Here is a 27,972-nt window from a genome sequence, read left to right as displayed (position 1 = left end):
GAGAAATTCATCTTCTAAAGGAAAACCAATCACAGATAGGGTTATTGCTAACGTTTTATTGTTTTTGACATTGAATTGACATCATTCCAATGTTGAGACTATGGAGTTAATTCTAGGGCATATTTACTTAAATTAGTATCTGCAATAGAAAAGCATTAGTAAAAGACTAACATAATCAGTACGGTGTACAGAGGTAGTGGTTAATACTGTATATACAGACTTGCTCTGGCTTAAATGCAACTTAAGCTCTTCATACAATAATATTTTGATCATTTCTAATTTCATTTTTGCATTTATATTCTAAATATTCATTCAAGTGCAGGTTTTGCTATTACAACCATTTAGGCTATTATTCAAGCAGTATGTATACTGTAATGTTAGTATCATCTTTATTGAGGAATAGGATGCTAAACAGAAAAGCAAGGCGCTATGAGAGAATTGGTCACTTTTAACCAATCAGCAACGTTCTTTTATCCGATTGGTGTTTGTCTCTAGAGGTCTATGGTAACAGAACTCCCCGTCAATCTAACTCCATACCAGCCTTTCCAATACTTGGTGTCTTGACCGCCATGTTCAAAAGAGATAAACCGCAGACCAGGACCGTAGTCTGTAAATGTGTGCGTCACCTGTGAGAAAAGCAATAACAGTGTCATTACATTCTCAGTGTACACGCAGTTAAGACTTGATAATCAAGAACATTTACACACTTCAAGGAGTTTCTTTATGAGAGCTTTCAGGTGAGCCGCTGATACAGATACAGTCACTCAAAAAACATTTTTAATGACAACAGAAGAAATTCTGGCGCATCCTCATTCATTGTATTAATTGCATGGAAAAGAAAAACAGAATTTTTCATTGCACAGTAGAAACACCCTTAAGTTACAAAATAAAAGTTTGTGCTGTTTGCATACTTCTTTTAAACTATATTTTGTAAACTTTAAAAAGGTTTTACAATAGTAACTTTAATGCACTCACATACTTAAAAGTACTGTCTGTTCCGGAAAAACATGAGGTGGTAAACCTCATTTCAATACATTTGGTTTAAACTCGTTTTTGAATCGATGATTTGTTTTCAAGACAAAACCAATGACATAACCTTAGTTTCTTAATACACATTGTTGGTTCTATTGTTAATTAATCCACAGTGCACTATTTACCTTTTTCCAAGAGCAATCATCTGTATCAGGGTCCAGAGTCACGTCATCCGGCTGAAAATCAGCAAGGACTTCTTGGTTTTCATTGAGCAGGGTCACAGTAAGCTTATAAATACATCCACAGTCTGTTCTGCAGGTGTACCTACGCAACGAAACATAAAAAATCTGCTGCTACACATTGACTTCATAACTATTCAAAGATTTATTATGACAATATTAAAATAAATCACGCTCTGCTAGAGGCTCACCAGTCCTCCACAGTGATCCCAGGCTGTACAAAGTCTAGATTTTCAGGGTCGAAACCCTCTGCCAACAGGTCGATCACTTGTCTTTTTAGGCACTGCCTGGAAAATTGTAAAGAAATTGACACTGACACCCAAAGACATCGGTACATTATGATGATTATGAAACATGAACACGTATAATGAAGTAAAGAGTGCTCTTCTCTTACTGAAAGGAGGTGCAGAAGTATTTAGTAACAGATTCATCATAGAAGGTGTTTACACTCATCTCCTCAGTCCGCCACTCATCTCCGCCATTCTCAGTCAACTCCCAGTGTTCAAAATCCTCTTCAAAAGACAAACATGTTACAGCACATAAGATAATAGATGCTTACAATTGGGTGTTACAAAATGATACTTGACACATTGCTAAGCAGTATCCTTAATAGGCATGAGGCTTTTATTTTGGTAAATTATCGAGGTATTGTATTACATCTATATTGTTGTTCTCAATTATGTGTAATTTTTTAAGACCAGCTAATATTTTAAAATCATGAAAAATTAAAGGGTCTTTTAATAACGAAATAAACATTTAAATTATTTCACAAATAAATTCAGATTTAAAGGGATAGTTCACCCAAAAATAACAATTCTGTCATCATTTACTCACCTTAGAGTTGTTCCAAATCTGTATACATTTCTTTGTTCTGATGAACACAGAGAAAGATATTTGGAAGAATGCTTATAACCAAACAGTTATTGGACCCCATTGACCACCATAGTAGGACAAATTACATTATTTTTTTTTGTTCTGTTGAACACAAAAGAAGATATTTTGAAGAATGTAGGACAGCAAACTGTTCTGGGCACATTTGGCTACCATTGTCATTTTTCCTACTATGGTAGTCAGTGGCGTCCAAGAACTGTTTGGTTACAAGGATCCGTCTAAACCAAACAAAGAAATGTATACAGGTTTGGAACAACTAGAGTGAATAATTCATAACAAAATTTTCATTTTTGGGTGCACTGTCCCTTTAAATGTAATTAAATAATGATTCTACTGAATATGATACTTCCTACTGTGATTTCAGAAAAAAATGTAATTATGCTGTGTTATCTAGAATTATTCACAGTACTTTAAAATGGTGACAATGTTGTGCAAATAAAGTACACAGAATTATTGAAAACTTTAATTACTACACCTAAAACTAATTTAAAAACTTTTTAAAGTTTTAAAAATTCATTTGTCACACATTATTAATGTTCTCATATTTACCATCTCCATTTGGATTTTTCAGGAGGTTTCCAGACATTTTAACTTTTGCTTTTCCTGTAACAACTGGGAGAGAAATTGGTGAGACGTTATACATTTTTAACTAATGTAACATTCATTTTCAAAACCACCCAAACACGTTCAGCTTCTTTTTTTGCTTTCACTTCTTTTAAACCAGCAGTCCTTTATTCATTGATATGCTGATGCTGAGTACTGCTGGATCATTGGTTCCCCCCCCAGGATCTTCATCACCAGGCAACCATTGTAAAAGCATGCAGAACTGAAAGCAAACGGGTCAGAATGAGTTTACCGGAGAACCCCTCGAGTAGCAGGTTATTTCATGAATGTTTGAATCTGTTTTTGTTGTCCCGGGCATTAGTGGAGAAAACCCTGTCATTATTAAACTGCAGTGGAGCTCAAAACATGCACACACAGCAACACACGCTCACTTCCCCCATTGACTTTTACTGCTGAGCTGTGATAGTTTTGATCCCTACCAGTAATCCTCACAGAAACTTTTAGCATTTCTGATTTTTACAAATTATTTATTGGTTTATAATACTTTATTTGGAAGGGGGGTAGGTAATAAAAATTGTAGGTAATTTCATCAAATCTGGACATCAAAGCATCCAGGCCCGGTTTCACAGACACGGCTTAGTTTAAGCCAGGACTACGCCTTATCTGAATTAAGATTTTTATGTCGCTTTTACAAAAATACCCTAGAAGAATACATTACTGGTGTGCATCTCGAGACAAAACAATGGCACTGATATATTTTAAGATATTTCTGGGCACGTTATATTCAGTTAAGACAGGTCACACATTCATTTTGGTCTGGGACTAGCCTTAAACCTAGCCTTAACCCAGAAATGACTCTCTCTATATGAAAATGAAGTAAATGTAATGCCAACATAATCATTACAAGTACACAGAACATATTTCGTTTCATCTGCTCAGTTTGCAATACTAAACATCTTTCAGTAGAAGTATTCACACTAAGTAAAAAGCAATAGTGTTTCTTTAGCATAAGAGGCACAACCTCTTATAACTGCTGATCACATAGAAATGTATTTTGTTCTGTTTTTTTTCTCCCCTCTAGCTTTAGCTTAGCTCAGTTTGCAGTCAGCTGACTCATGCCCTCTGCTGCAGACCTGTTTAAATGAATGATGGGACCGCACAAAGCTTAAGCAAATGCATCACAGCACACACATGAAAACAACGGCGTGTGTAAATTGTGAATACTTACCCTGAGGTGATCTTTTCAGCAGTCACTCAGACTTTGTGAAGAGAGTAAGGTTACAGAATGTGGTGGGTGGGAACTTCCTGAAATCTAATAGCACTGCAGACACAAATGGGCAGTCCTGTACCAGCAGTGTTCCAGTTGTGCTATTAAAGCACCGCACACACTGTATCAGCACTAATGTCACTCACTTGGAGTGGGATGGTTTTCTCATCTTTTCATCAAGACGTCATGTATTGAGAGTACAGAAGTAATGTTGCATCTTATTTCATTCATTTACATTTAGTCATTTAGCAGACACGTTTATCCAAAGCAACTTACAAATGAGGTAAACAATGGAAGCAATTGGCACAACATAAGGACAACAAAAAGCATACGCCTAAGTCTCATATAGCCTACCATAGTATACAAAGATAAGTGCATTAACACTTTTTATCACTATGTGTGTTCCCTGGGTACTAAAGTTATAACCTTTGTGCTGTATTACTGCATTTCATCCATTTTTAATATCATATTTTAATATTAAATATATAATATCATGTTTAAAATGAATAATGTAAAGAATAATGTGGGCAGAGCAGAAGATTAGCGTATTGGCTTGGGACTTTTATTTTGGCGCCTTAGCAGATCTGTCAACATGTTTCACCATCACGTTCGGATATGTAACTTATCGTCACTGGTTTCCGTCAACCCTGTCACTGTCATCGTCTGTCTTTTGATCCAGTATACAAATCTACATCTTTAGCCTCGTGTGAACCACTGTTTTTGTTTCAACAGCAGGTAAATTTGAATAAAACATTAAACACAAACATCAGACGCAACAATGTTAGCATGACAATTAGCAAGTTAGTGTAAGGGAGAAAAAAGTGGATGAACTTTTATTTTAAGGTCTTAAAATAAGTAATATATAATAAGTATAATAAGTAATACGAGTATTTAGATGTGTCATTATGAATAGTTGTCTTAAACAACGTGTCACAGATGATAATGTTATAAACGTACCAGATCAGTCTGAAGTGTCAGCGGGCTAACGTTAACTTGGCTAAGTTAGCAGAGCTCGAGGACTGGCCATCAAATAGATGATAAAATGTCATGTATTTAAACACAATATATATTTTATTTAAGTCAAACCACAGATGTGGGTTCGAAAATAGTTTTATGTGTTTTATCAGTTTGTTGTTGTTGTGAAGAGAATCGGCGTGACTAAATGTCTTATATAATCTCTTTAAAAGCATGTTCATTCCTGAAGATATGACAACATTATGATTAATGCCTGACGTGTATTTTATCCAATGCACATTTATTATAGGGTATTTGTTAGTTTTATGGACGTTTATGTCAACAACAACAATATTTGTTCTTTCTTTATAGAAATGGACAACAACTCGACAACTTGTTCATTTGAAACACAGGTAAATATCTTTAAGTTTTCTTCAGATGGTGTGCTTTATTGTTATCGTTTTATTTCCTATTGTTTGTGTATATATATACATTTCGCTGTTATTCATATTCATACGTGGCTGCTGAATAAGTTCGCCTCGATTAAACCAGCAAGCAACGTGTCATCCTGTATTAAAAATCTCACATTTAAGTGCTGTTAGTATATTTAGTTACTAGTCTGAGCTATTAAAATAGCAACAGTTCATAAAAATGTAGAGTTTGTTTGTTTGGTTTTCTTATCAGGTGGTCATTTTAGCATTGGCTGGCTAATTCATCGATTCATTTCATGTAGTTTAAGTTGATTAAATTATGAGAGCTGTCATCTGAAAGTCATCTGTTTGGTTTCCTCGCCGTTTTTACGGCTTGTTTGTAAAAGCGTGGTTTTAATTAGCTTAATACATGTTTTTTTGTCTGTTTGTGTCAGAAATTGTGTATCGAGTTAATGCCTTCAGTCACTATTAAATGCCCATCGAACGTGCTTTAACAAAGCAAACTTTGTTGTAAAGTATATGTTTGCATTTGTGTTGATCGTTTTATTGACTTGTGTTATTATGTTGATCGTGTTATTGTCATTTTAAAGGACTCGTAGTTGTCAACATGTCGAATATTTGCACTGTAGTCAGAGCCAGTGCGGTACTGCGCATGCGCGAACTGCCCTAATGCAGTGGGAAAAGCAATGCTTTCATACCTGGATTTAAACTGTTATAAGTCTCAGTGAGGCTCAAACTATACAAATACTATTTGCTTCCTGTGTTTTAAACCTAAGTCACATAGTTACAGTTTATTTTTTGTGACAAAATACTTTTAGTGTAAGTCATTTGTATGTTGATTTCCCCTAATCTTATGAGTTAAAGTAATTTACAAAATGTTACAAAAGACTGCTATCTGCTATGAATTCCTAATCTCAGTATTGTTTTGTGTTTTTTTTGAAGGGCTACAGTTCAACTTGTAAGCGTAAACGGACAGTGGAAGATTTCAACAAGTTCTGTACGTTTGTGCTGGCATATGCAGGCTATATTCCATATCCAAAAGAGGTGAGTGTGACCTTGCGTATCTGGCATATTTTTGAGGTAATACGTTAAAAATGTTGTACCAAAAACATGTCACCACGGCTCACCAGGGACTCACTTCTGACACATTAAGGATGTGATGCTGATCTTCCCTTCTCTTGTCATTGGTGGTGCTACACTGGGTGCTCATGGGAGTTTGCTTTGGGTCTGCACGTGCTGCTGACACTTTTGTTTAATTCACAGACATGTTGGTGTCTCTTATGGCAGCCGCTGAGAGAGACCCCTCCTCCAATAAATCCCCAGCCCTCTCGCCCCGGGTAAGAGGGCCATTCCAGTCTCCTCCATTCTCATCTCAGATCTTTGTCTCTTAAGTGCCATTCTTCACAACACCAGTGTGTGTGCATCCAGAAACACTTTCGGTTTCTGGTCCCCTGTTCCTACTTAAAGGACCCGAACGGATGGAGGCTAAATCGGGAGAACTCATCCAGGACAAAGAATGTGTCATTTGTGACATGCTGTCAGTATTCATATGTGCAACACTCACTCATTTTATTCGCACTCAGTTACGTTGAGTCAGTGTTTACATTCACGTCGATAACGTTGTGTCGTATGGAAAGATCGACATGCGCCATTTAGGTCCTGTTTTCGATTTGTTTTGTTTTTACAGGTCACTCATGACAAATACGACTTAAGAATAATCACACAAAACCACGGCTGGTTTATATTTCACCGTAAAAATATAAATGATATTGTTTACAGAGAACGAAGCCTTGTGTTTGGAGTTTTTAAACTTTTGTTTTTTAAGAGTTTTCCAATACAGTTCTTGTTAATGTAATGCATCAGCATGTTTACTATAGAGTCTTATTTTAAGACATTCTCTGAATTTAAAGTAAACCTGTTATTTGTGTGATTTATGTTTACAGCGTGCGGTCACTCATGGGTTTCTTTGTGTGGGTGCTGTTGTTCAGAACTGACCCATAATTTCATAGGATAGGTTTTAAGATTAGGTGTGCCTGTATGGGACCGTTTATGTTTATGCTTGGATATATATGTATATATATATATACAGTATATCTAGAATGTTGTTGTAATGTTTACAACTGGCTTTTACTATTTTGATTGCTATTTTATTCGTTTGTTTTGTCCCCATCAGCTCAATTGTGTTTGTATAAAGTGACGCATGATCTAATAAAGATTTGCTGAAGTTGCTGTGGCGTCAGGCCAGACCGACGAGGACAGAAGCTCTTGAGAGACGATTGTGCGGTTCAATATGACTATAGTTTTAACATGATGGCATGATGTAAAAAGCATTTTTAGACCGAGCGGAACATTTGATTTTATGTTTGAAAAAATCGTTTAAAATGATGCCTTTTATCAGTTGGGAAGTCGAGCCGTCCAAAAAACCTTTTAAATCTTGGATGTTAAGCATTACCATCATGCACTGCTGTGGTCTGCATTTATTGTCTTTATAAATATGGCAACATAACCTGAAGGATTTGTGGGTGTGTTTCTGTTTTTTATTTCATCGTAATATTTGCAGTGTAGGTTTTTGAACCATGTTATAATTGAAGTGAATTCTGACATTTCACATTTAGGCTGTGATGACATCTTAAGATGTGTTTTTACATCTGTCCACAGGAGGCGCACTTGAGAAACAGTTCCAGTCCTCCGAACAGCACCGGCAGCACTGCAGACAGTGATGGCTGGGAGAATCAGAGACTCAGCTGCGGTCTGTCATCTCCAGACGAGCCCCAACACAAGACCCGCAAGAGCTTTACAGGATTCAAGAGACCTTCAAGCGAGAACTCTGAGCTCCAGAAGCATCCCAAGTCAGCCGGTCTTCTCCTGGAGGGTCGAAAGAAGGCCGACAAGGTTAAAAAGAAGAAGAAGAAGCTGAGGAAGGGTAAAGGCGAGGAACTGGGATCGTTCGCCCCGTCTCCTACCAGTTCTGTCAATTTTGGCTGTACCATCAAGGAAGAACCGGAAGATTATCTCAGCATTCCAATGCCCACCACAGTCACGGACGCAGACCATCCAGCACATGCTGGCATACGTTCAACCCCAGCTTTAGGCTCTCCAGGCATTGCAACGTGTAAAGAAGAGCCTGATGCGGTGCGTCCATGTTGGGACGGTTATAAAAGCTCTGGTCCAGATTCTAAATCGGAGGAACCAGAAAAATCAGCACAACCGGCGGGAGAAGCCATGGTGTTAAAGGTGGAAGGTTTTCCTGGCAAAAGAACTGTCATCCGTCAGGGAAAACAGGTGGTGTTTCGAGATGAAGACGGATCCGGGGATGATGAGGACATCATGGTTGATTCAGGTAACTACATGTGGTCAAAAGGATCTCATCGGTTAGTTTTAAAGTGAAAAAGTGAGTGATCTAATTCACTGTACATCTCTCTTGTGTGTAGATGATGACTCCTGGGACCTCGTGACGTGTTTCTGCATGAAGCCGTTCGCAGGAAGGGCGATGATCGAGTGCAACCAGTGCAACACCTGGATCCACCTCTCATGTGCCAAAATTCGCAAGTCCAGCGTTCCCGAGACGTACATCTGCCAGAGGTGCAAAGACACAAAGTTTGACATTCGACGCTCCAGTCGCTCGCGTGTGGGCTCTCGAAAACACCTCCTCGACTGAGACTCGTGCCCCTCCTCGTGTACAGAACCTTGCTGCGTCAAGAGTCGTACGCAACGAGTGGAAGTGGAAGGGCTCGGTGACGTCCTTTTGTCACTAAACTGTCACGTTTTTTCCGTTTCTGTTTTTACAAGTTCTCGCCTTCCTAAACGTTTGCGTCAGGCAATCAATACACTGATGATGCATTAAAGACTTTACAGACGTCAGCCATACAAACTATAGACGGTCGAAGTCTACGACTGAAGGTATTCCACAATAGGGAGTAGAGCGTCGGATTGCACTTTTTTAAGAACACCTAGAGTACCTAGAGAAGCCACTTTGTACCGATAGCTTTCACAAGTATGTCTATTTGTCAGAGTATGTATTGTATATTATATAAAAATAACCTTGAGATATTAGAGGAGTTTAGAGTCTTTTCTGAGACCCCCAAATGTGCACGAGAGAGAGTTGGACTCACTGGATAATGTTGATCGATGTTTTTCTTTGCAGTGAAACATCAGAAACGGTTCCTGTTATATTGTGGTATTCCTGGATTTGTTCTAAAGAACACAGCAAGAACTTAAGGATCACACAAGTGTACTGTATGTGTTATTTTCACAGCCTGGTTAATGTCTGCATTTTCTGCTCTTTTATGAAAAAGATAACATATGTTGGTTTGTTTTCAATTTTGACTAGACAGGATGCTATTTTTCACTTTTGTTTTTGTCATGCTATGTCTCGTGCATTTTTGTTGAATTATATGTTAAACTAGGTAAATTGTGTAATTACGAGTTCTGAATTAGATGCTGTTACGGCTGTTAGCTTTGGGAAGCGGTGGGTTTAGCAACATCCATTTCATCTAAAATCAAACTGTACTCTTTGTTTTACCAACAATTTGTTGTCCAGATGGTTATTTTTTGTATTTCCCATTTTCAGTGGTTGGTTAATCATTACTTCTAATAAAGTATTTTTCCTCATTTAAAATAATTTAAAAGCAGTGCAAAATGTACAACATGAAACTATACATATTTTAAAAAAGGCACAATGCACAGAAACATAATCATACTAAATTTAGGCGTTTTTCTTTATTCCATTTTGCATGTGTCTTGCATGACAGATTTCTTCAGATTCATTCAAAGGTCAAAACTTCTGTGATGTGTGACATTGGATGTTGTTGTGAGCTTGTATGTCTTTAAGAATCATTCATAGATTTGTAGTTCATGCTAACAGCGGTAAACCGTCGAATCTGTGTAATATTTAATTGGAATGTTGTCATTTTCATAGGCATGCTCGGATTAAACAGTTTGGTTGTGTTCCTTTCACTAATCAACTCAAAAATGTTGATTTTTATGTTTGATTGTTTGTTTACTTCCTAATGACATTACTACAGTCCCTTACAGAAAAGACACATGAATTTCACATGTGATCACATGTATACAACATGTGTTTAACATGTGCAAAAAACACGTGTGATCACATGTGAAATGTGTGTTTTTGGAACATTTTGGTGTGAATTCCATGTGAATTCCCACGTGAAACCCATGGGATAACATGTAAAAACCCATGGGATGACATGTGCAACATGTGGGGACGTGAAGAACATGTGATCACATGTGGAGACATGTCGCATATGTTATCCCATGGGTTTTTACATGTTATCCCATGGGTTTCATGTGGGAATTCACATGGAATTCAGACCAAAATGTTCCAAAAACACACATTTCACATGTGATCACACGTGTTTTTTGCACATGTGAATTTCGTGTGTCTTTTCTGTAAGGGGTGGGACATGTTTTTATTACTTTTACTCTAAATTACTGTTCAGAGATATAAACATTGCAAAGGAGGGAAATTATTTTGCACCTTTAGTTCAGATCTGGTACTTGCAGAATCTTTGTGGTAGTATTTGATATTTGTTTCAAACTTTCCACCTCAATGGAAGTTTGCATGTCTTCTGCATTATGCAACACATTCTGCCTAGTTTGAAAGCTATAAAAGTTTGCTTCATATTTCCAAGCCGCTATCTTTAACTATGACGTCTTTTTTTCTTGTTCTTAATGTAAAAAGACAAATAGCTATGATAGGTTTTGACCTGTTGTGTTGGGTATGATATCTTTTATGTAATAAGTTATTAAAATTCTGATAGTGGCCTGGTCATATTTTCTAATGAGTCCGTGGACAGTCTCCACTATGTTTAGGCACATTTTAAAGCATATTGAAACTGGAAATCCTTAAAACTGTATTAGAAAGAATTTGTCTGAGGTCTTCCTGTCAAAAACAATTTTGGGATTTACTGGCAGAGCTAGATCAAACCTTTTTTTCTATGTTTTGTTGAAAACTCTCGATTGTAAATTTATTTGCGTAGTCATATTTTTTATTAATCATTAATCAAGGGTTTCATGGAAAATTGTTGCTGTACGTTTGTTTTGTACAATCACAATGTGCTTACGAGGTGTGATTTCAGGGCTGTTTGTGCGCAGGAGACAGAAGGACTGTTAAAGTTTCTCACACTGTTATGCCATTGTCCAATAAAAAAAAGAGATGTTTCTGTGAAACTTCGTGTTGTAAACTGTTTAAAATAAAGAGAATGAGGATTTTAATGAGATTTCATGTCAGCAGTGGCGTTCTTTTCTAAGAACTAAGAACTTCTAAGGTTTTGCGGTAGGCTTGACCACAATATTATTAAATAAATTTAAATTACATTTGGAACCAATTTGACCTTCACATTGTGATGTATTTTAAAGTCAAACAGGATAGTCAATCAGACAAAATTGTATGTAAAACCATACCAGAACGTGTTTGCTTAACTGTTGCTTAAATAGCTATTTGACTGTAGGCTAACATTAAAAAGTTATTTTAATAGAAGACTTTTTTTGCTTTGATTAACATAACATTGCACCGATGAGTCATGCATATGATCAGGAGGAATGTGTATAAGAAAGTATGTCATATTGACACTACTAAGCTTGAAAAATAGCTTAAAGACAATAAGGTCAGACAGCTTGTTAGGCTGCTTCATTTTTTATTGTTTAAATTATTCTTCAGTTGACAACAACAATACATTTGTAAGGTTTTGCATCAGATAAGAATGTAATATTACTTTCTTACAAAGTTGTGAAACATGGCTTGTATAAGCCATTTACATAATCATAAGTCACACTAAAAACTTCAGGAGACGTGCAAGGTAAATGTACTGCATAACAAACCAGAGAATGTTAACAGGCATTCATGTTTAAATCACACCAAATGATGCCACGGACTATTACTCAGGAGTTAATGTACTGAATAGATCCAGCATGGCAGGATTTCTCTCGAACTCTTTCAAAACAGAAGGTTCTTGGTACTCCAGTACTCCAACGGCAAAATGGATCTTGCCATTGAACAAACTTTGACTGTCACAAATAAATACATCATGCAAATAAATACAAATGCATCAATTGCACAATGATAAATAAAGAAACCAAGGACACTATGAGACATCATGACACATAAATAACCCAACACATTAAAGAGGGAGCAGGCTTGTTTTAAAAATAAAACAAAAACATACTCTGTTTAAACATCTCATTCAGTTGTCAATAAATGCCCCATGAACCAAAAATAAAAATTCAATAATAGGCATTTTACTTTCTTACCTCGAAATCAATTTGTGTAATACTTTAGCCACGTCGCAGCTCAGTTCTAGAGAATTGGGCAAGAGCAAGCTCCTCTCGGGCAAATACAGAGAAAACCACAATGTAATATTCTGCAAAATAAATAATGCATTTTCGATTACAAATGAGTCAAGATTACGCCCTTGATATGGCTTGACTATAGAGGGAAGAATCATGTTGATCTTTCAAAAACTATCAAGAAATGTCTGTGTCATATTTTACGACCCACCGCACAAAATCATTTTCACACAATGATTAAAAAAATCTTTTTGGATATGTAGCTTGCTGACTAACATACCTGTATAATTATATTATAATGATCACAATGATTTTCTTTTCCAAACTCAGTAATCAGAAATCAACCATTTTGTCCCTTTAAATATCATTTTGCACAAATATCTTGCATTTTCGGTTTTGGGAATGTAGAATGAACCGACATTGCTTAATCAGATTCGCCTGAAAATCCAATAGGATCACAATAGCCATTACCTAAATAACATTTCTCGTTTTGTCACACTAATCTGGGATAAAATGAGATCATGACGTCCCGGTCAGAACAGATTGTTCTACTAAAACAAATCATTCAGTGATGTTGAACATCTGCCACAGAACGGATTTGTGTTTCAGATTCACTGCATTTAGGCCCAGAATCCAACATTCAGAAATCTCTGTATATGATTATCAATCAAAACGTTTAGAGATCAGTAGCTATAGCTATAAAGTCACAGGCTGAACCAGAACCACATGTCTGGGAATGTGCTTTTAAGAGTTTATTTATTGGTAAACTTTCCAGATAACACACGTAGGATTAACACTGATTGATACTGATGGATGTAATACGGCATTTGACCTTCTGCACACACCTGTGTGCAAAACTGATGTGGATTCAAGATGGAGACTCGTCCAGTGCTCAAGTGCTTGTCCATTGTTGTTAGATATGTAAAGGGTATTAAGGTTACCAGACAACATAAAGATGATAGACGGGTGACATCATGAAATGAAGAAGAGCAGTCCTTCGCATCCCTTGATGACTGACTGTCCTCCAGTACGTTCCTCACATCTCCGTATGTCCACAGATCTCATCTGTCAGTTCCCCTCAGGAGATTCCTACGTCTCTTGCTGTATTTTATGAGCTAAAGACATGAACACACAAAACGAAGCAGCGTCATTTGACTTTGTTCCCATCGGCTTAGAATTATTCAACATTTTTGCAATGCTCACATTGTTTAGGTATGTTAAGAGGATCTGTATCTCCAGACAGGACTTGGTGCATTGCTCCTCTGAACTGATACAGCAGCTTTAGGCTCTTGTCCTCTCCGACACACGGGTCATAAAACCCCGGCAAACCGGCCTGATTTACAAAAGACTGAAGACGTTAATGGGAAACACCTGCTGATATTTAGGCTAGTACTGGGTTTAATACACGTCAACAGCAAGAAACGCTTGTCTGCAGACAGTTCTTTCAACTTCAAAGTCATGACTATTTAATACTTTGTGCAAACATGTCAGAAAGAGAATATTTATGTGGAGCAAACTTCACTTATGGGAATTAAACCAGCAACACAATTTGTTTGTGCTCCTCAACCTAGAATACAATATGGTTGAGCTCATATTGCATTAAACATAAACCATATTTTAAGATAGATTAATGAATGAAAAGTGTTATTTGATGTGTAAGCATCTAACCTTGGAAGCCTCTGTAAGAATGAGTTTAGAGTCTTTCACTAAACACTGCAGCGGGACGGTCACATCAATGACCTTTGCCCTCTCGCGCTTCTGACTATTGTCCGACACGAATTTGCCATACCAGGCATTTAGAATGATGAGACCTAGAACCAAAAAATATGCACTTGCTCGATTTTGGTTTCTTTTTTTATCCCAAATAGTACGTGTTGCAAATGGCATTTCATGTCGTCTTTAAATGCAACAGTGGAGTCATCTCTTGTAGATCAAAAAAGTAAAAAATGATTATTTACCCATTTTAGATTCCTCTGCGTCAGTGATTCTCTTCACTGACTCTTGCATCAGCAGAACCTAAAAATACAGACACAACGATTCTGGAAAATGGCATCTCTATCCTAACAAACGCCTCTTTGTGCTGGCAAAAGGGAGACAGTCATTGTTGTCTATGGATTCATTCGACTTACAGCGGCTTCAGCCTCTTGCTTCCTGCGAGCAATTTCTGAAGCAGAATCCTCCTTCTGTTTCTCCAGCTCCCTGTAAACAACAGAGCAGGCCTTCCATCAGAGAAACGAGTAAGAACGAGGGGTTTAGGGAAATGGGCGGTTTTGGAGCAGTAATTACAGATAATAACTCACTGTTCCTTCTGGGCTCGTACATAAGGCATAATAATAAGCTTCTGGACAGCTAAGTAGATGGCCAGCGGGCCCACAGTGGCATAAAACACAGCGCTGGGCAATATCTGGTCGGTCAGGTGAATGGGAAAGAGGTAGGTTTGATTGGCTCGGTTCAACCTGCGGGGAGACAATGATCGCGCCGCAAGCAGCAAAAAGATATTAGAATGTTGTTTTGCTGAATTCTAATTTCAGGTAAATTCCAGTCAGCTCTATAACCTGATTTTGAGAGAGACTCCTTGGGGTACGCCAATGCTGACGGTTGCAGCAAGAACGCTATGGCGACTGATCTTTCGCTCAGCTCCGTATTCAACCACAGTGCCGAAGAACCCAGTCCTGTCATGAACAAAATCAAACATTAGCTGAAGATTTTGTATTTTTGGCCTCTGTAAAGGTCGGGATTGACAACCCATTCAATGACTACAAGACATTTCATGTTTTAATGTTAGTTTTGACAATATCACCATTTAACTAAATTGTAATAAATCTGAGAAAGACGCAGCACATTCGCATAATTTATAATGGGATATTGGTACTGTGAAATATATTGTTACCATGAAATAATATAAATAAAATACTCATACGGTAACTGCACACCTCTACATCAAAATGCAACAATTTCAACATACTTTTTATTTTCTAATAAAAAAACATTTTAAGCCCAGCTCTGAAGTTTTGTTTTTCTATGCCATGCCAGCTTCTGTGGCCAGAAAATGTATATCATTACATTTATTACATATAACATAAAACCATATTTGGTTCAAGTTTATTCAAATTTTCTTCCAAACGTTTCCATCGTTTAACCCAGTACAATCTAATAAAACATGCCCCAGAGACATAGGATCTTGACCGAAAGAACATGCTGGTAGAGAATATTAAAAACATGTACTCAGGTAAAATACTTACTTGATAGAGCCTTTAAGCTTGGTTTGATCTTCGTCCTGGAATTTGTACTGATAACTCATCATCAGGTAAGAATGAGGAATTCCAAGCTAAAGAAAGAATGACAATAATCATTCTCATACATATATAACTGCTATGAACTTCCGATACAGAATTCTTGAGTAGGTTTTACCTGCAAAGCCAGGGTGAAATGGCTGGTTTTGGTGTCCCTGACAATGCTCGTCGTCATTGCAGACTGGCTTCCCCAGCGCCACTGTAAGTAGCCCATAGTTTTCTGGTCCAAGTGCCGCGCCACCATTGTTGAGGCATTTGGTCTCACGCCCCGTGAGGAGAACTGCAGTCCCCACTGCCCAGTCACAAAACTGAAAGCCACAGAGCGCATTACTGAAGCATGCATCCTCAAACATTAGTTATCTAACTTTCTAAGTGCATGGTTAAAACATTTAAGACCTCACTTAAAATGCATGCAGAGGGACACTAACCAGCGTGCAGTAACATTGCGGAAGACTTTCATCCCAAACAGAGGTCCTCTGATGTCCCCTGCGCCCAACTCCAGCTAAAAACACATCAAATAAAAACAGAGAGAACGTCCAAGCCAATCCCCATTGAAGGGTATATGAAAACTGGAGGTGGTGTAGAAAAAGTGTCTCACCTCTCCCCAACCCATGGCTGAGGTCACACGGCGGACACACAGGTTTATAGTTCCTCCCCCGTTGCCATTATGTGTCGATAAAGAGCCAGAAAGGACAGCCGTATCTGTATTGGTTAGGGGTGCCTGCCAAATATGCAAGTGCAAGACTATAAAGGAAAAAGCAAAGTATTGATAGCAGACTATCATGGTGACATCATTGTCCATTAACCTCAATGGATTGGGAAATGTGCATCCTGTTGATCTCAATGTGGGGAAAACCTCCTCCCGGAGCATCCTCGAAATCTTCATCGTAGTGGTCGAAGAGCTCTGTCGCATCTATACCCACACTTATTGTCCCCTGGATTAAAACAGGAACGGTATCAGAAGAATAAAGAAATAAAGAGAGGCATAACAGAAAATGAGATCTGGGACCACACTGCATGCAAAGAGACAGAAAACCAAGCAAGCAGGTAAACATCAGTCCCTGAAATTGACATACTGTGTCTTTGAAAAGATTTCAGTCAGAGCACAACAAAGCTGAATTGCATTCTGGGAAATAATCCGGACAATCTTGCTTTCATTTTGTCTGGACGAGCAGTGAGAAATCGTCACCTTGGGGTTTGTCCTTTGCTGCAGTCTTCTTTCGTCTTTCTCCCTCTGCAAGCGCTCATATTCCTCCCGGATCTCTGCGGGAGTTCTCTTCCTCTCCACCACCTCAACAAGATCAGACACAGATGCGTCATTAGTGTGCCACGCACCTCAGAAACACACAGGAATGTGAGTATAATTGATACTGAACGTTTTCCACGGTGAACATGGAAAACTTACCTCCCAGCCTTCCACCTCCAGGCCCCTTTTTCCAAATATGTCATAAATGGCTCGGGACTGCGGGTCGCTGAGAACTAAACAGAGGTCAAAACAAATACATCAGCATGTTTGAGAGAACGGGTCACATTGTTTACACTGGGTGATTGTTTTAATAGTTATATACTGGCATGTGTGCAGTGGCGAGTAAAAATCTTGAGCGCGTTCCCAAGACACTGCAGAATCCAAATAACAATAGACAACATATCGTGCACAAAACATGTAAAAGACACAGATTTTGCATAGATGCAGTGCATGATATTAATATCAAACAGTAGGTCAATATTCCATTTTTTCAATACCCGTTACCAATTTTGTCCCTTCCGAGTGTATATTTACACATGAGAGAGAACTTGAATGTTTATGCTCAGATACACATTTAACTTTATCAAGCCGGTCCTCGAACTAATCTTCACTGAATGCCAGTTTAAGGCTCTTTTTAATAGAAAGGAAAGTTCAGCAAAAGAAAAAAACATTTCATAGGGCCGTTAAACAACTAACCGCATCCAGAATAAAAGTTTATGTTTACATAATATATGTCTGTGTACTGTGCATATTTATTTTGTATTTATAAAAGCATACACATACACTATATTAAAGAAAAAACATATAAAAATCAATAAATGTTTAAAATATATAAATAAGTTATATACATGCAAATATTTCCTAAATATATACATGTATGTGTTTATAAATGCTAAATTAATATGCACAGTGCACAGATATTTTATGTAAACACAAACTTTTATTCTGGATGCAATTAATCGTTTAACAGCCCTATTCTGTAGTTATTTGTAACATTTCCATACAACAGCTCAATAATCAGTTATAATGGTAAATTATTGATATTTCAGTCTGTTCATCAATAAAGCTTATGGTATCATAAGACCTGAATTATAACACAGGTGGAGATCCTTTATAACGTTTACAGCTGTGGCTTTGAGCAGACTTCAAATTCTCTGTGTGCTAAATTCACACAAATTCCCAAGCAATGGGTAATAAGGCCATATTGGTAAATATTGTTGTGGAAAAATTTCAGTCTTGTAGTTCAAAAAATCTCTCAGAGAAGGTCCGGATGTTGAGGAGTTAACTTTATTTGCTCGAGTCAAACAAAGTGAGATGTTCCAAGTCATCTAAAAACCAAGTGTTTTCAGTCTACAGTTATAGTAAAACTTCTGAAAGGTGGTCCTCTCTAAAACCAATCAGGTATTTAACCGTTATCTCTTATTTTTATTAACCAATTGTTAATTGTCTGCCACCAATAAGTCCCAGGTAACAAGGTACGTATCTAATGGTGGTACGCTGGTTATTACATCATTTTTAAAATAATTTGCATACAATGGTAACTACACGAGACCACCAAACAAGCCACGGTCTCCATACGAGACGGCGTGGCGTCCGTGCGTAATCATGGTTACTTATAAACAGTGGAAAATCCCCTGGTTTTAGAGAGAACACAACAGGCTTCAAACTTTAGGCCTCTAAAAACATCACTGGATTTTACCTTGTTACATTGTGCTCAAATGTGCTTTAAACATGCATAAAGTGACATTAAGTGCATTTATATGAACAATCATTGGTTACAGGTACAGATTGTGTCATTAAATCATCAATTCTTCTTCAAATAATCAAATTATCATCATAAACCTACTTATATGTAATTATTCTTATTGACTATGATTTCAGATCAACCCATCTATGTACTAATGTTCCTATGAATACTTCTCAATACTTTTTAGGTATTTTATCAAGTGCATTTATAACTGTGGTGAAAAACAGTGCTCAATACATGTAAAAAACATGTATATGTGCCCAGAAATTACACAATAATATCAACCGAACGTTCATTTCATGTTAATTATTTAAACCGTGTATCTTCGTAAGGGGACGGTTAAAATAATTACCTTCATATGCATGGTGGACAGAGTTGAAGAGATGCTCTGCCTGTCTCTTCAGTTCAGGGTCTCTGTGTTTGTCAGGGTGGTAGAGCATACAGAGCCGCCTGTAAGAGGATTTTAACTCTTCTAAAGTGGCCTGCGCACCATCATTCAGACAGAAACACAGAGCAGCAAGTCATGATACGCAATGTCAAACATGTGTTTTACACGTTTACTATGATAAAAGTCCCTACATAGGTGAAGAAAGTAAGTTTGGAAGAAAAGAAAACTTAGCACTAGCAGAGCGCCGATTGGCTGTCCTTAAACTGCGGCGCGCTTTGATCGCCAATACTATTCGTGAATTTCCACTTTGGTTTCTACTGAGGCAGATGAGACAACGCAAGCGTAACTTTTGAGGATTAAGGAACTCTTCGTAACCACCAAAATAACGCATTTTACAAGGTAAATGATTAATTTCAGAAAGATATTTCGCCGGATTAAATGTTGTCAGTATATGTTTATTGCTGCAGAATACTGTAACGTTACCTTATTAACGGTTCCTTGCCATCAAGAGTATGAAGTGCCTCTGGATGTTCACATTTATATGTGTGCAGTGCATGTAATGATTTAATATCAGTAATCAAGGTCCTAGTATAATTGCGATATAAAAATTGACAAGAAGAAACAAGTTAATCCGACTAGACGGATGTTGACAGACTGTCGGTTGATATTTACAATCTGTCAGGTTGTCCGAGCATGAAACGTCAGATCAGATCAGGACGGATGAATCCAGTGCAGCCGGTGTTCTGACATGCTGTATAGGATCTAACGTAATATGAAAAATAGCACGTCTCTTTTCATGCTACGCAGGGTTTACGTGTGCAGATGCATCGTGTGTCTTTTAAAACACCTCCGCTTTCTTACCTCCCTCCTGACATTGAGCAAAGAATAATAATCTTCGTTGTCTACTTCCATTTCATTTTCCAAGGCAGTCGCCATGTTCCCCGAGTCCCAACCTACTATGGCTCAGGCTCTTCTCATGAATATTAATGACGTGGTGTGACGTTGGACTAGTGAGCCTATCTGATTTGCTGAGGGGCAGACGTTTGTAGTCAGCTGACGGGCCGTTTCTCAATTCCAAGAACGCAAAGAACGGACTTGTGTTCTTGTGGTCTTGCGAGGCAGCCTCGGAAGAACGAACTTGGATTGACGCGCCGCGGTGACTTCTGGGACTTCAAGCGGATTCCGTAGGCGCGCAAGGCTGCATACGATGCATCCTTGATATCGAGAACACACCCGGGTACTTTCGTGCGTTCTCTGTTCTTGTGTTCTTGAGTGTTGGAACCGGACTTTGACGGTTATTAATGAAGTAGAGCGAGAACACAAGGACACAAGACCGATGAAGAACGCATATTGAGAAACGGCCAATGACTTGTATTGTAAAGTAGTGGTTTGGCTGTTAAATATTAAGTGGACACTCCACGGACGTGACGAGTCAGTATCAGCGTGACCTTATTAATATACATAAACTTGGCCTTTACCATAGTAAAATTACAATATAAAAGCGTACGGTCGAATTTCAGGATATATAAGATAACCTGCCACCATGTGTTCCGGAGGGGAGTCGTTACAAATCCAGACAGATTTGTGTGTTAATTTAATTCGGTTGGACCATTAACTAACAGTCTCTTTTTTGTATTATTTGTATTAAATAGGCTACATTTAAACGCGATATATATTTCTATTTTATAGGGCACGTCTAAACGCGAGTTATTTTGAAGCCCTATAAATCTACAGAACCCCTTGATTCATTTATACAAATATAATCTGCACAGTTATTTAGCTGCATTACATAGCACTGAACGTATATTCCGTGTTATGTTTCCCATGTTTATATAGTTTACGCACGCAACACATGATTTAATTAACTTGCAAAATGTAGACTTCAATTCTTCATTCTGTGATTCCGTTTTTGGACTTGCGCTAGAAATAACACTATTAGTCATTATTGCTACAAGCTGTATTGCATAAACACTTGATTTGGTGAAAAGAGGCTCGTAATGCTCCCTCTGTTTGTGGCCAGGGAGCGGAGCTGTTCTTTCAGCACCACTTCAGCACCCGCGGGTGGACAGCGCTCAAGAACTCATGAGCGAGCGTAGATCCTCTACACGCGCTCTGAAACATCTTATACAGATGTTTTTTTTTCTGTTTGGTGTCACTGATGACCTCAGACAATAACCTTTTTAGAGTAAACTTGACATATTCACTACGCCCTCATCCACGCCGTCCTGTGACCTATCAGAATGTGTAAACATCATCTTTATATCGAGTAGAAGATTAACGACTTTAACATGGCTGTTAACATCTAATTAAATGTCACAATGGGCCATGTTATTAGCACTTAGACTGCTGGGCACGTATCATTTTATTATAATGATGAGGCTCGTTGGGCAGAATGAGTATAGGTATCAAATCTAAATCCATAATATTCGTAACCCTAGACGCGTTATTTTTTCTTCTTATAAATCGGTTTTGGTTTTCATAACACAGATCTATGGTTTCCCCCTAAATCCCAGCGTCGCATTCAACGAAAAGCTTATTGGTGGCTTGATTTTAAAGGTGTCTACTGAATAAAACGAATGCGCCAATAGGATGGAGGGGATGGATAAAAGGGGGAATGTGGATTTCGCAAATTCATGAAGCATCACCGAAAATACCTTTGTCATTTATATCACCCCGTGGCCAATAGCAAATGCGTATTCACGGACGCGCCTCCTGCCTCTCGCCCCCTCCTCGAGCCGCGTCCTCACCGTGAACGCGCGTGGTACCCCCCCGGTCGCGAGGAGGAGGAGGAGGATGTGGCGCGCGGAGGGGAAATGGCTGCCGAAAACAAGCCGGAAGGTAAGAGAGAAATAACAAGATTATTATTTTTCATTTCGCAATTTTGGTAGCATTAAGGTCCAGATGATGAAGATGAGGATAGGGAGGCGCGGGTGGGCGCGCCGGGGAAAGTCAGTGACATTTTCGCTTGCCTTATGTTTGTCACGAAAAGCTGGAGCGCTGATGGGATTAGCCATCTCTGAGACAGCTATTAAAATAATGGGAACGGAGTTAGGTATCACGGGCTACGTTTGTAAGGTGACTCCTTTCATCTCAAAGCACGCATGGAGGTTTTTGAAAGTGACACGCATTCATGTCAAGCAAAGGTACAGCCTTCGTTAGACGAAGAGAAAATGTTTTATAACTGAGCCGCGCACATGAGCGCATCAGACGAAATGAACGCGTGAAATGACTCGCATATGGTTCAGAGTGGGATTCCTCCACACCGCATCCACGTTCCCCGTGGGCAGACAAACACGCAGGGAAACGATCTCCGTGAAGTCAAATGCGGTCAACTACTTCGGTTTTCTTTAGCATTGAACAGGGCGACGCTTTTAACTCCAAAAGCGATAAATGCAGATTTATGGTGATGCTCTAAAACGTGATTGATTTCTTTCCACCCCCACCAGAACCCCCCTTATAGTGACTGAACCCACCGACAGCTGCTCGATGCTTTAGTCTTGTGAGGAATATTTTCCTTAGAATTACGAAGGTTTCGCCGCTCCTGTTTTGAAGCTGTCGGCGCTCATAAGATATCAACAGTATTTAGAATTGGGAAAGGACGCGATAGAAATTGAAGCGGAATTTTAATGAGGAGGCAAAATGAAAGGTACGTCTTTCCTCTCTTCTAAAAAGATGATCGCTAACTAAAACTGTGTTTCAATTTAAGCTGTCTCTATTCGGTAGAATTGTTTTTGAGATAGTTGTATTTTGTCTAGCATGCTTATAAAAGCACAAAACAAAAGTTCATTTTGCACGAGCTCCGTGTTTAAAATTAACTACGTGCGTTTTGTACGTCGCTCGTTGATCTTGTTTTATTTAAAGTGGACACATCAATTACATTCTTTAGGATTCAATTATACTGAATTTCTTTTAATTTAGTGTCACGTTCTTGATTGATGGCGTTAGTTTGCATATCTGAAAAAATGCCGATTGTTGAGTTATGTAGGAGATTTGGGTCTGGAATAGCTTAAAATAACAGCCACGAGTTTGTCAACATTGAATTATTTATTCAACTATTTTTTCAGTCAAGGCAGTTTAGGTCATAAGGGCCACAGGGTGGCGGTATTGAGCTGTCCAACTCAATTACCCGCCAACCCCCAACACACACACTGTGAAACTAAGAATGATAACTAAGCCTGCCTATTAAAGAATTCCATCAAAGTGACAAAGTTGCCCTTTGTGATTAGGGTGAGCTGGAAGAGTGTCTGTGTGGGACGGTCAGTGTGTGCATGTGTGCTTTTCCTCTTGTGAACACTGGGACATACAGGAACATCACGAAGAACAAATATTACTTACCCACAACTTTGGATATATAGTCATTTTACACATTGTTTCGGGTTTTTGGTGGATATCTTCATTTTTTTTGCTGTTGCTGGGAAAGATGACCTGGCCAGAAAAAGGTATTATGAAACCTTTCTTTTTCCTTTTGCTTATTTAAGTCCAGTCAGGTAAAACAAATGTGCTACTTTTTTAGAAAAAAAAGTGTCATAATGGACAGTACATTTGGGGACAGTAAGATCTCATGCTATTTTTACCCATTTGAGCTGCTACGGAACAGGAGAAAACATTGAGTCTTTTGACCTGAACGGCCTAAAACTGTGTCATGCATTTGTATCTGACAGTTTTCGGCTCCTGCAAGCTTCCTGTATCAGTTGTGTTCTCTTCCTCTACACAGGACACATCCTTCTATGTAAGCTGTTCACGTTGGCAAGAACCCCTGGAGAATATGTTTCTCTCATTACAAGCCTTCAGCTTTGTGATGTTATTCTGTAATGTTTCGGTGGCATAGAAAGTGCATGAGCGAGTCTCTCTCGTCTAGAAGTCAGTTGCATCTGTGTTGTATTTTGTTCTTTCACATCACATATACTGTATGCTCTCACCTGCCTGTACTTTGTTGAGAACGGCAGGCTGTGTAGGCTAAGCTGTATATATTTGGTTGCTCATGAAATCTCGGTTTCTGCAATTTATCAGAGAAGTGAAATCTCATGGTGTGGTATTACATAAATTTAAGCTCCCGGGTGTTTCTGATCCGTGTTTGGCAATACTAACAGCAGCACTCTTGTAGGAAAATACAACTGATACTACTGGCTCTGCCAGACAAATTGGGTTGCGTAGAACTATCTAGACCGTCTGATGTTTTGCCTGGCTAAATGAACATGGTTAGATATCACATAATAAAAGGAAAGCATGTTTTTGAACTCTGAAGACATAGACCCTAATGAATTGATTTTATGGATTGATTCCGCCAAAAGGAGGGAGAGGGTCCAGTGTTGCCGGTTGTCTAGTCAACCCCGTATTAAATCCAGCCGTCAATATTCCAGGGTCAATGTAAATGATTAGTGAAGTTCAATAATATTTTTTAGGCAACAACAAGAAGATCAAATAAAAGAGTTGTTAGATTAGCTAAGGTCTAAGGATTTGGTGCTGTTTGTCCTTCAGTATTATAGCATTAGACATTATTTCACTTAATGCAGGTGTTTACTTAAGCAGTCGTTTTGTTATCGTAGTTCCATGCTAAAGTTTAGATTTCAGAAAGCGATTTAGCTCACATACAGTACATACGCGTCATATGGAACACACGGATGCTGGCAAAGCTCTTCGTGGCTCTAGGCAAGCATGGTTTACTGTCATTTTTGATGTCCTCACGCTTGAACTAAACAAGTCACATCGAGCAATGAAACATGCATGGGATTTGAAATGACTTTTTGACCTCTGGTGCTTGTACCAGTCAGTTGTGGCTTGACTATGCTGGCACATGGCAACAAAACTATCATCAATGAAAAGTGGGGCAGTGGGGTCATGCAGATGCACTAGGTTCTATAACAGACGTTCAGAAAGCAAGAGTTAAAGACCTCTGCATGAATAGAAGGGCATTGTATTTTTGTACCCACCGATCTTTTCCCCTCACTCTTCCCTCCCCCACTGTGTCCCCTGTAGGACTGAAGAAAGTACGTAATCCAGATCGAATGTACAGAACCGCCGTCGGTTACACCGGCCACGTTCCTCCTAAGAGTGTCAGCGATGACACGGACAACAACAGTAAGACAGCCGGCTTCCTTTTCCACTGCATCCCTCAAAACATGACAACGTTATGATATGCTTTTCATTCTCGTTTACATTTAACCTCATTATTCACGCACCTATAGTTCATCAAGGGTTTCGTTTGTAGTATAACCACAGCCCAAACCAAAGAGAGATCTCATTATTGTAAAACTTCACAGTTTAGAGGATCACAAAGCCTTTTTTGCAGCACAACAATGGGGGGGTTTTCTGGTGTGTTTACCAGGTTCAAGAGTGTCGAAAATTCTATCAAAGCAATTTGTAAAAGGTTCAGTTACTAGGTGGCTTTAAGCGGAGGCAGACAGGAGGGGAAGAAGTGAGGGGGAGAGGCTGTTCTTGGTAGATCAGCTTCAAAAAAAGGCCAGCGTCTCATTTTCATTCAGCCCCATTACAGATGATGTTTATTCATGCATGGCCATGCTGCTTCGGAACGAGCAGCATATTTTTGGAAGCAGAAGCTTGTTGTCATGGCTAATCAACGCACGGCGCTCTTTGAGCACAGCCCGGGCGTCTGCTTGCGTGGGTGTGGATGTGGGTGTGTTCACCTCTTCACATCTGCCTCTCTTTCCATCTCTCTCTGTCCAGCCGTCTTCATGGGTTTTTGCTGAATGATTGAGCATTTTGCAAAAAGTCACTCACTTAAAAAAGACACTTTAACATGGAGACTAAGAGGCAGGAGCTCCTCTGCCCGTTTGTTAAAGTGTAATTAGCAGCTGGATGGATAGACGTCTCGTCCATCTCGTGACTAGGGTTTAGCTGTAGTTGTTTAACGCCTGGGTTTTGGGTTTAAATGTTATCGTAGACAAGTAGATATTACGATGAGTTTAATCAAATTCAAACAGTTCTTCTAAAGCGTTCTTTAGTCTTTGAGTCTTGAATATCTTGCATGTTGGAACGGGAGGATGAAAGGAGATCCAGTTCATGCAGCCGTCTACAAGGGACCCTATTTCAGCCTGGTTCTTTTGCTTTGGTGAGCCAAGAAAAGCTTTGGGAGCCAACTGGGACAGAACCAGAATGTCGAAGTGAGCTAATTGGGAGGAATCCTGGTCTGCCGTTCTTCTCTTCTTCCCTAGCGTCCAGCGTAGCCTTTTTTTACCCAGCCAGTGGATTCCCCAGATGAACTACACCCACTTATTAAAGCAGCCACGCTGCACATCATCAAGTCTCTTTAGAATATGTTTATATCCGTTTCGTTTTTTCTTGAGGTCTGTTTCAGTTCAGATCTCGCGGCAGACTCTTTCTGACAGAAGTAATGTGCTGTTGCGTGTTTTTTTAAATGCTTTAACATGTGGACAAGAAGCTGTTAGCCCCAGGGGACCAAAGAGAGAATCATCCCCTCTCGAATTTCACTGGAAGGTTGACATTGTATTAATTTGCTGTATCCCGTATCTTCAGCGTTTTATCAGGCAGGGCTTTCTTTTCGAAAATGCCCTTGCAATTAAGAGAGAAGTTGCTGGCGTACAGATCTTTTAAATTGGGGAAGATAAAATTTAATTGAGATCCAGCAAGTAATGAGAGGTTTTGTTCACGTTGGAGAGAAGCAAACAGTTGGCTGAACCGCTCTGCCAAAGGAGAGAGCGGAGAGACGCTGGTCTCCGGGGAGACCTAGTCATGAACAGAGAGGTTATCGCAGAAGTGGCCTGCTGTCTTAGAGGAGTTTGAACTCTGTGAGGCTTCTTTTGGATAGCGTAACGTCACAGGCTTTCAAAATGTTTGGCGGTAATTGTGCCAAGCGTGTCGGGCATCCGGTGACACTTCACTTGGCGAAGGCTTATGTCACTTTTTATAACCATCACGCTTCATCTGTGCATGTCAGCACACGTTCACTTTACTCAGTTTCGAGCGTGATCAAGCCAGTACAGCATGACTACCCGTTTGATTCTCCAGCTGGCTTACATGGAGCTATAACCTTCCATTTGAAGGGCAGGTGACAATATGGTTCCTAGATGAAAGGAGGTTGTTTAGCAATCCCGTCCCTTAGGGATTATTCAATTCCAATATGTTTGGTGGCTTTGTTACTCGCGGTATAAATGGCTTTTGTGTGCTGTGCCGTTATTACTCAGAAATGAGTTTATTATGAGTTGTCTAAGGACTCAGACTTCCACTACATGATTCTAACTAGGAGCCATTGAGCATAGCAATGATAATATGCAATTTTTTACCGCTGTGATGGAGAATACGAGAGCGAGTACTTGGGCAGGACAGCAAACAGGACCAAATTGTTTGCCAGATCTCTAAAGTGCATTTTGTATGCATAGCTCAACTCTTTATCCATTTGTATTCATACACTCATTTGCATGATTGAGTCCATGTGTATTTGAGCATTCTCATATCCACTGTTCTGTTCGTGTCTCCGAAATGCCTTTGGTAGTCATTGTTGCATGGATTTGCATGTTGCTTTTGTGCGTCCAGGTGTAAGACGATTGTTCAAGCCAGTGTTTGTGTGCTGGATCTCAGCCTTTTTTACTTTAAGGCCTAACCATTTTCACAACAATTTTTGCAATAGTACCATGTATTTAGGGCCCTATGAAATCAGATTTATTTTTTCCCAAAATTTACGTTTCAATTTTTCTGGA

At 39.0% G+C, this 27,972-nt stretch overlaps 4 protein-coding genes across 19 annotated transcripts in view; 2 read left to right on the top strand and 2 right to left on the bottom strand.

Moving 5' to 3' along the window:
* Positions 1-46: 46 nt before the first annotated feature.
* fbxo2 (F-box protein 2) lies at positions 47-4,026 on the bottom strand. Of its 3 annotated transcripts, none has more exons than XM_057362247.1 (6): positions 2,813-2,902; positions 2,652-2,714; positions 1,606-1,723; positions 1,403-1,498; positions 1,158-1,296; positions 47-626 (listed from the first exon to the last, which is right to left on the bottom strand). In XM_057362247.1, exons 2-6 carry the CDS (start codon positions 2,686-2,688, stop codon positions 492-494), a joined length of 525 nt encoding a protein of 174 aa, XP_057218230.1. In that variant the 5' UTR covers positions 2,689-2,714; positions 2,813-2,902; the 3' UTR covers positions 47-491. The 3 variants fall into 3 exon arrangements, with proteins under 3 accessions (XP_057218230.1, XP_057218227.1, XP_057218229.1); XM_057362246.1 differs by lacking the exon at positions 2,813-2,902 and adding an exon at positions 3,895-4,026 and having other exon boundaries at positions 48-626; XM_057362244.1 differs by lacking the exon at positions 2,813-2,902 and having other exon boundaries at positions 2,652-2,767.
* phf13 (PHD finger protein 13) lies at positions 2,867-11,550 on the top strand. 3 transcript variants are annotated; one of them, XM_057362242.1, is made up of 5 exons: positions 2,867-2,980; positions 5,260-5,300; positions 6,261-6,362; positions 7,977-8,658; positions 8,750-11,550. In XM_057362242.1, the coding sequence occupies exons 2-5, from the start codon at positions 5,262-5,264 to the stop codon at positions 8,974-8,976; spliced, it is 1,050 nt and encodes a 349-aa protein (XP_057218225.1). In that variant the 5' UTR covers positions 2,867-2,980; positions 5,260-5,261; the 3' UTR covers positions 8,977-11,550. The 3 variants fall into 3 exon arrangements, with proteins under 3 accessions (XP_057218225.1, XP_057218224.1, XP_057218226.1); XM_057362241.1 differs by lacking the exon at positions 2,867-2,980 and adding an exon at positions 4,509-4,668; XM_057362243.1 differs by lacking the exon at positions 2,867-2,980 and adding an exon at positions 6,582-6,655 and having other exon boundaries at positions 5,287-5,300.
* Positions 11,551-11,966: 416 nt separating this feature from the next.
* Positions 11,967-20,539, bottom strand: LOC130571173 (dnaJ homolog subfamily C member 11). The gene is made up of 16 exons (XM_057361973.1): positions 20,159-20,539; positions 19,262-19,391; positions 17,322-17,395; positions 17,106-17,207; positions 16,723-16,851; positions 16,515-16,637; positions 16,345-16,418; positions 16,035-16,224; positions 15,866-15,951; positions 15,179-15,295; positions 14,924-15,079; positions 14,753-14,822; positions 14,582-14,639; positions 14,292-14,434; positions 13,827-13,956; positions 11,967-13,738 (listed from the first exon to the last, which is right to left on the bottom strand). Exons 1-16 carry the CDS (start codon positions 20,231-20,233, stop codon positions 13,713-13,715), a joined length of 1,683 nt encoding a protein of 560 aa, XP_057217956.1. The 5' UTR covers positions 20,234-20,539; the 3' UTR covers positions 11,967-13,712.
* A 1,361-nt stretch (positions 20,540-21,900) lies between these two features.
* camta1b (calmodulin binding transcription activator 1b) overlaps positions 21,901-27,972 on the top strand; it is a 267,076-nt gene continuing 261,004 nt past the window's right edge. For 10 of the 12 annotated variants that reach the window (XM_057361352.1, XM_057361351.1, XM_057361348.1 and 7 more), the window contains exons 1-2: positions 21,901-22,135; positions 25,274-25,375. In XM_057361352.1, the coding sequence (XP_057217335.1) occupies positions 21,931-22,135; positions 25,274-25,375 (307 nt within the window). In that variant the 5' untranslated portion in view covers positions 21,901-21,930. Of the gene's footprint in view, positions 22,136-22,921; positions 22,944-25,273; positions 25,376-27,972 lie in introns of those variants that run through there. The other 2 variants (XM_057361349.1, XM_057361347.1) reach the window with 2 other exon arrangements.

This window comes from Triplophysa rosa, linkage group LG20 (genome assembly GCF_024868665.1).
Source record: "Triplophysa rosa linkage group LG20, Trosa_1v2, whole genome shotgun sequence".
NCBI classification, from domain to species: domain Eukaryota; kingdom Metazoa; phylum Chordata; class Actinopteri; order Cypriniformes; family Nemacheilidae; genus Triplophysa; species Triplophysa rosa.
This window is presented reverse-complemented; position numbering and strand designations above follow the sequence as displayed.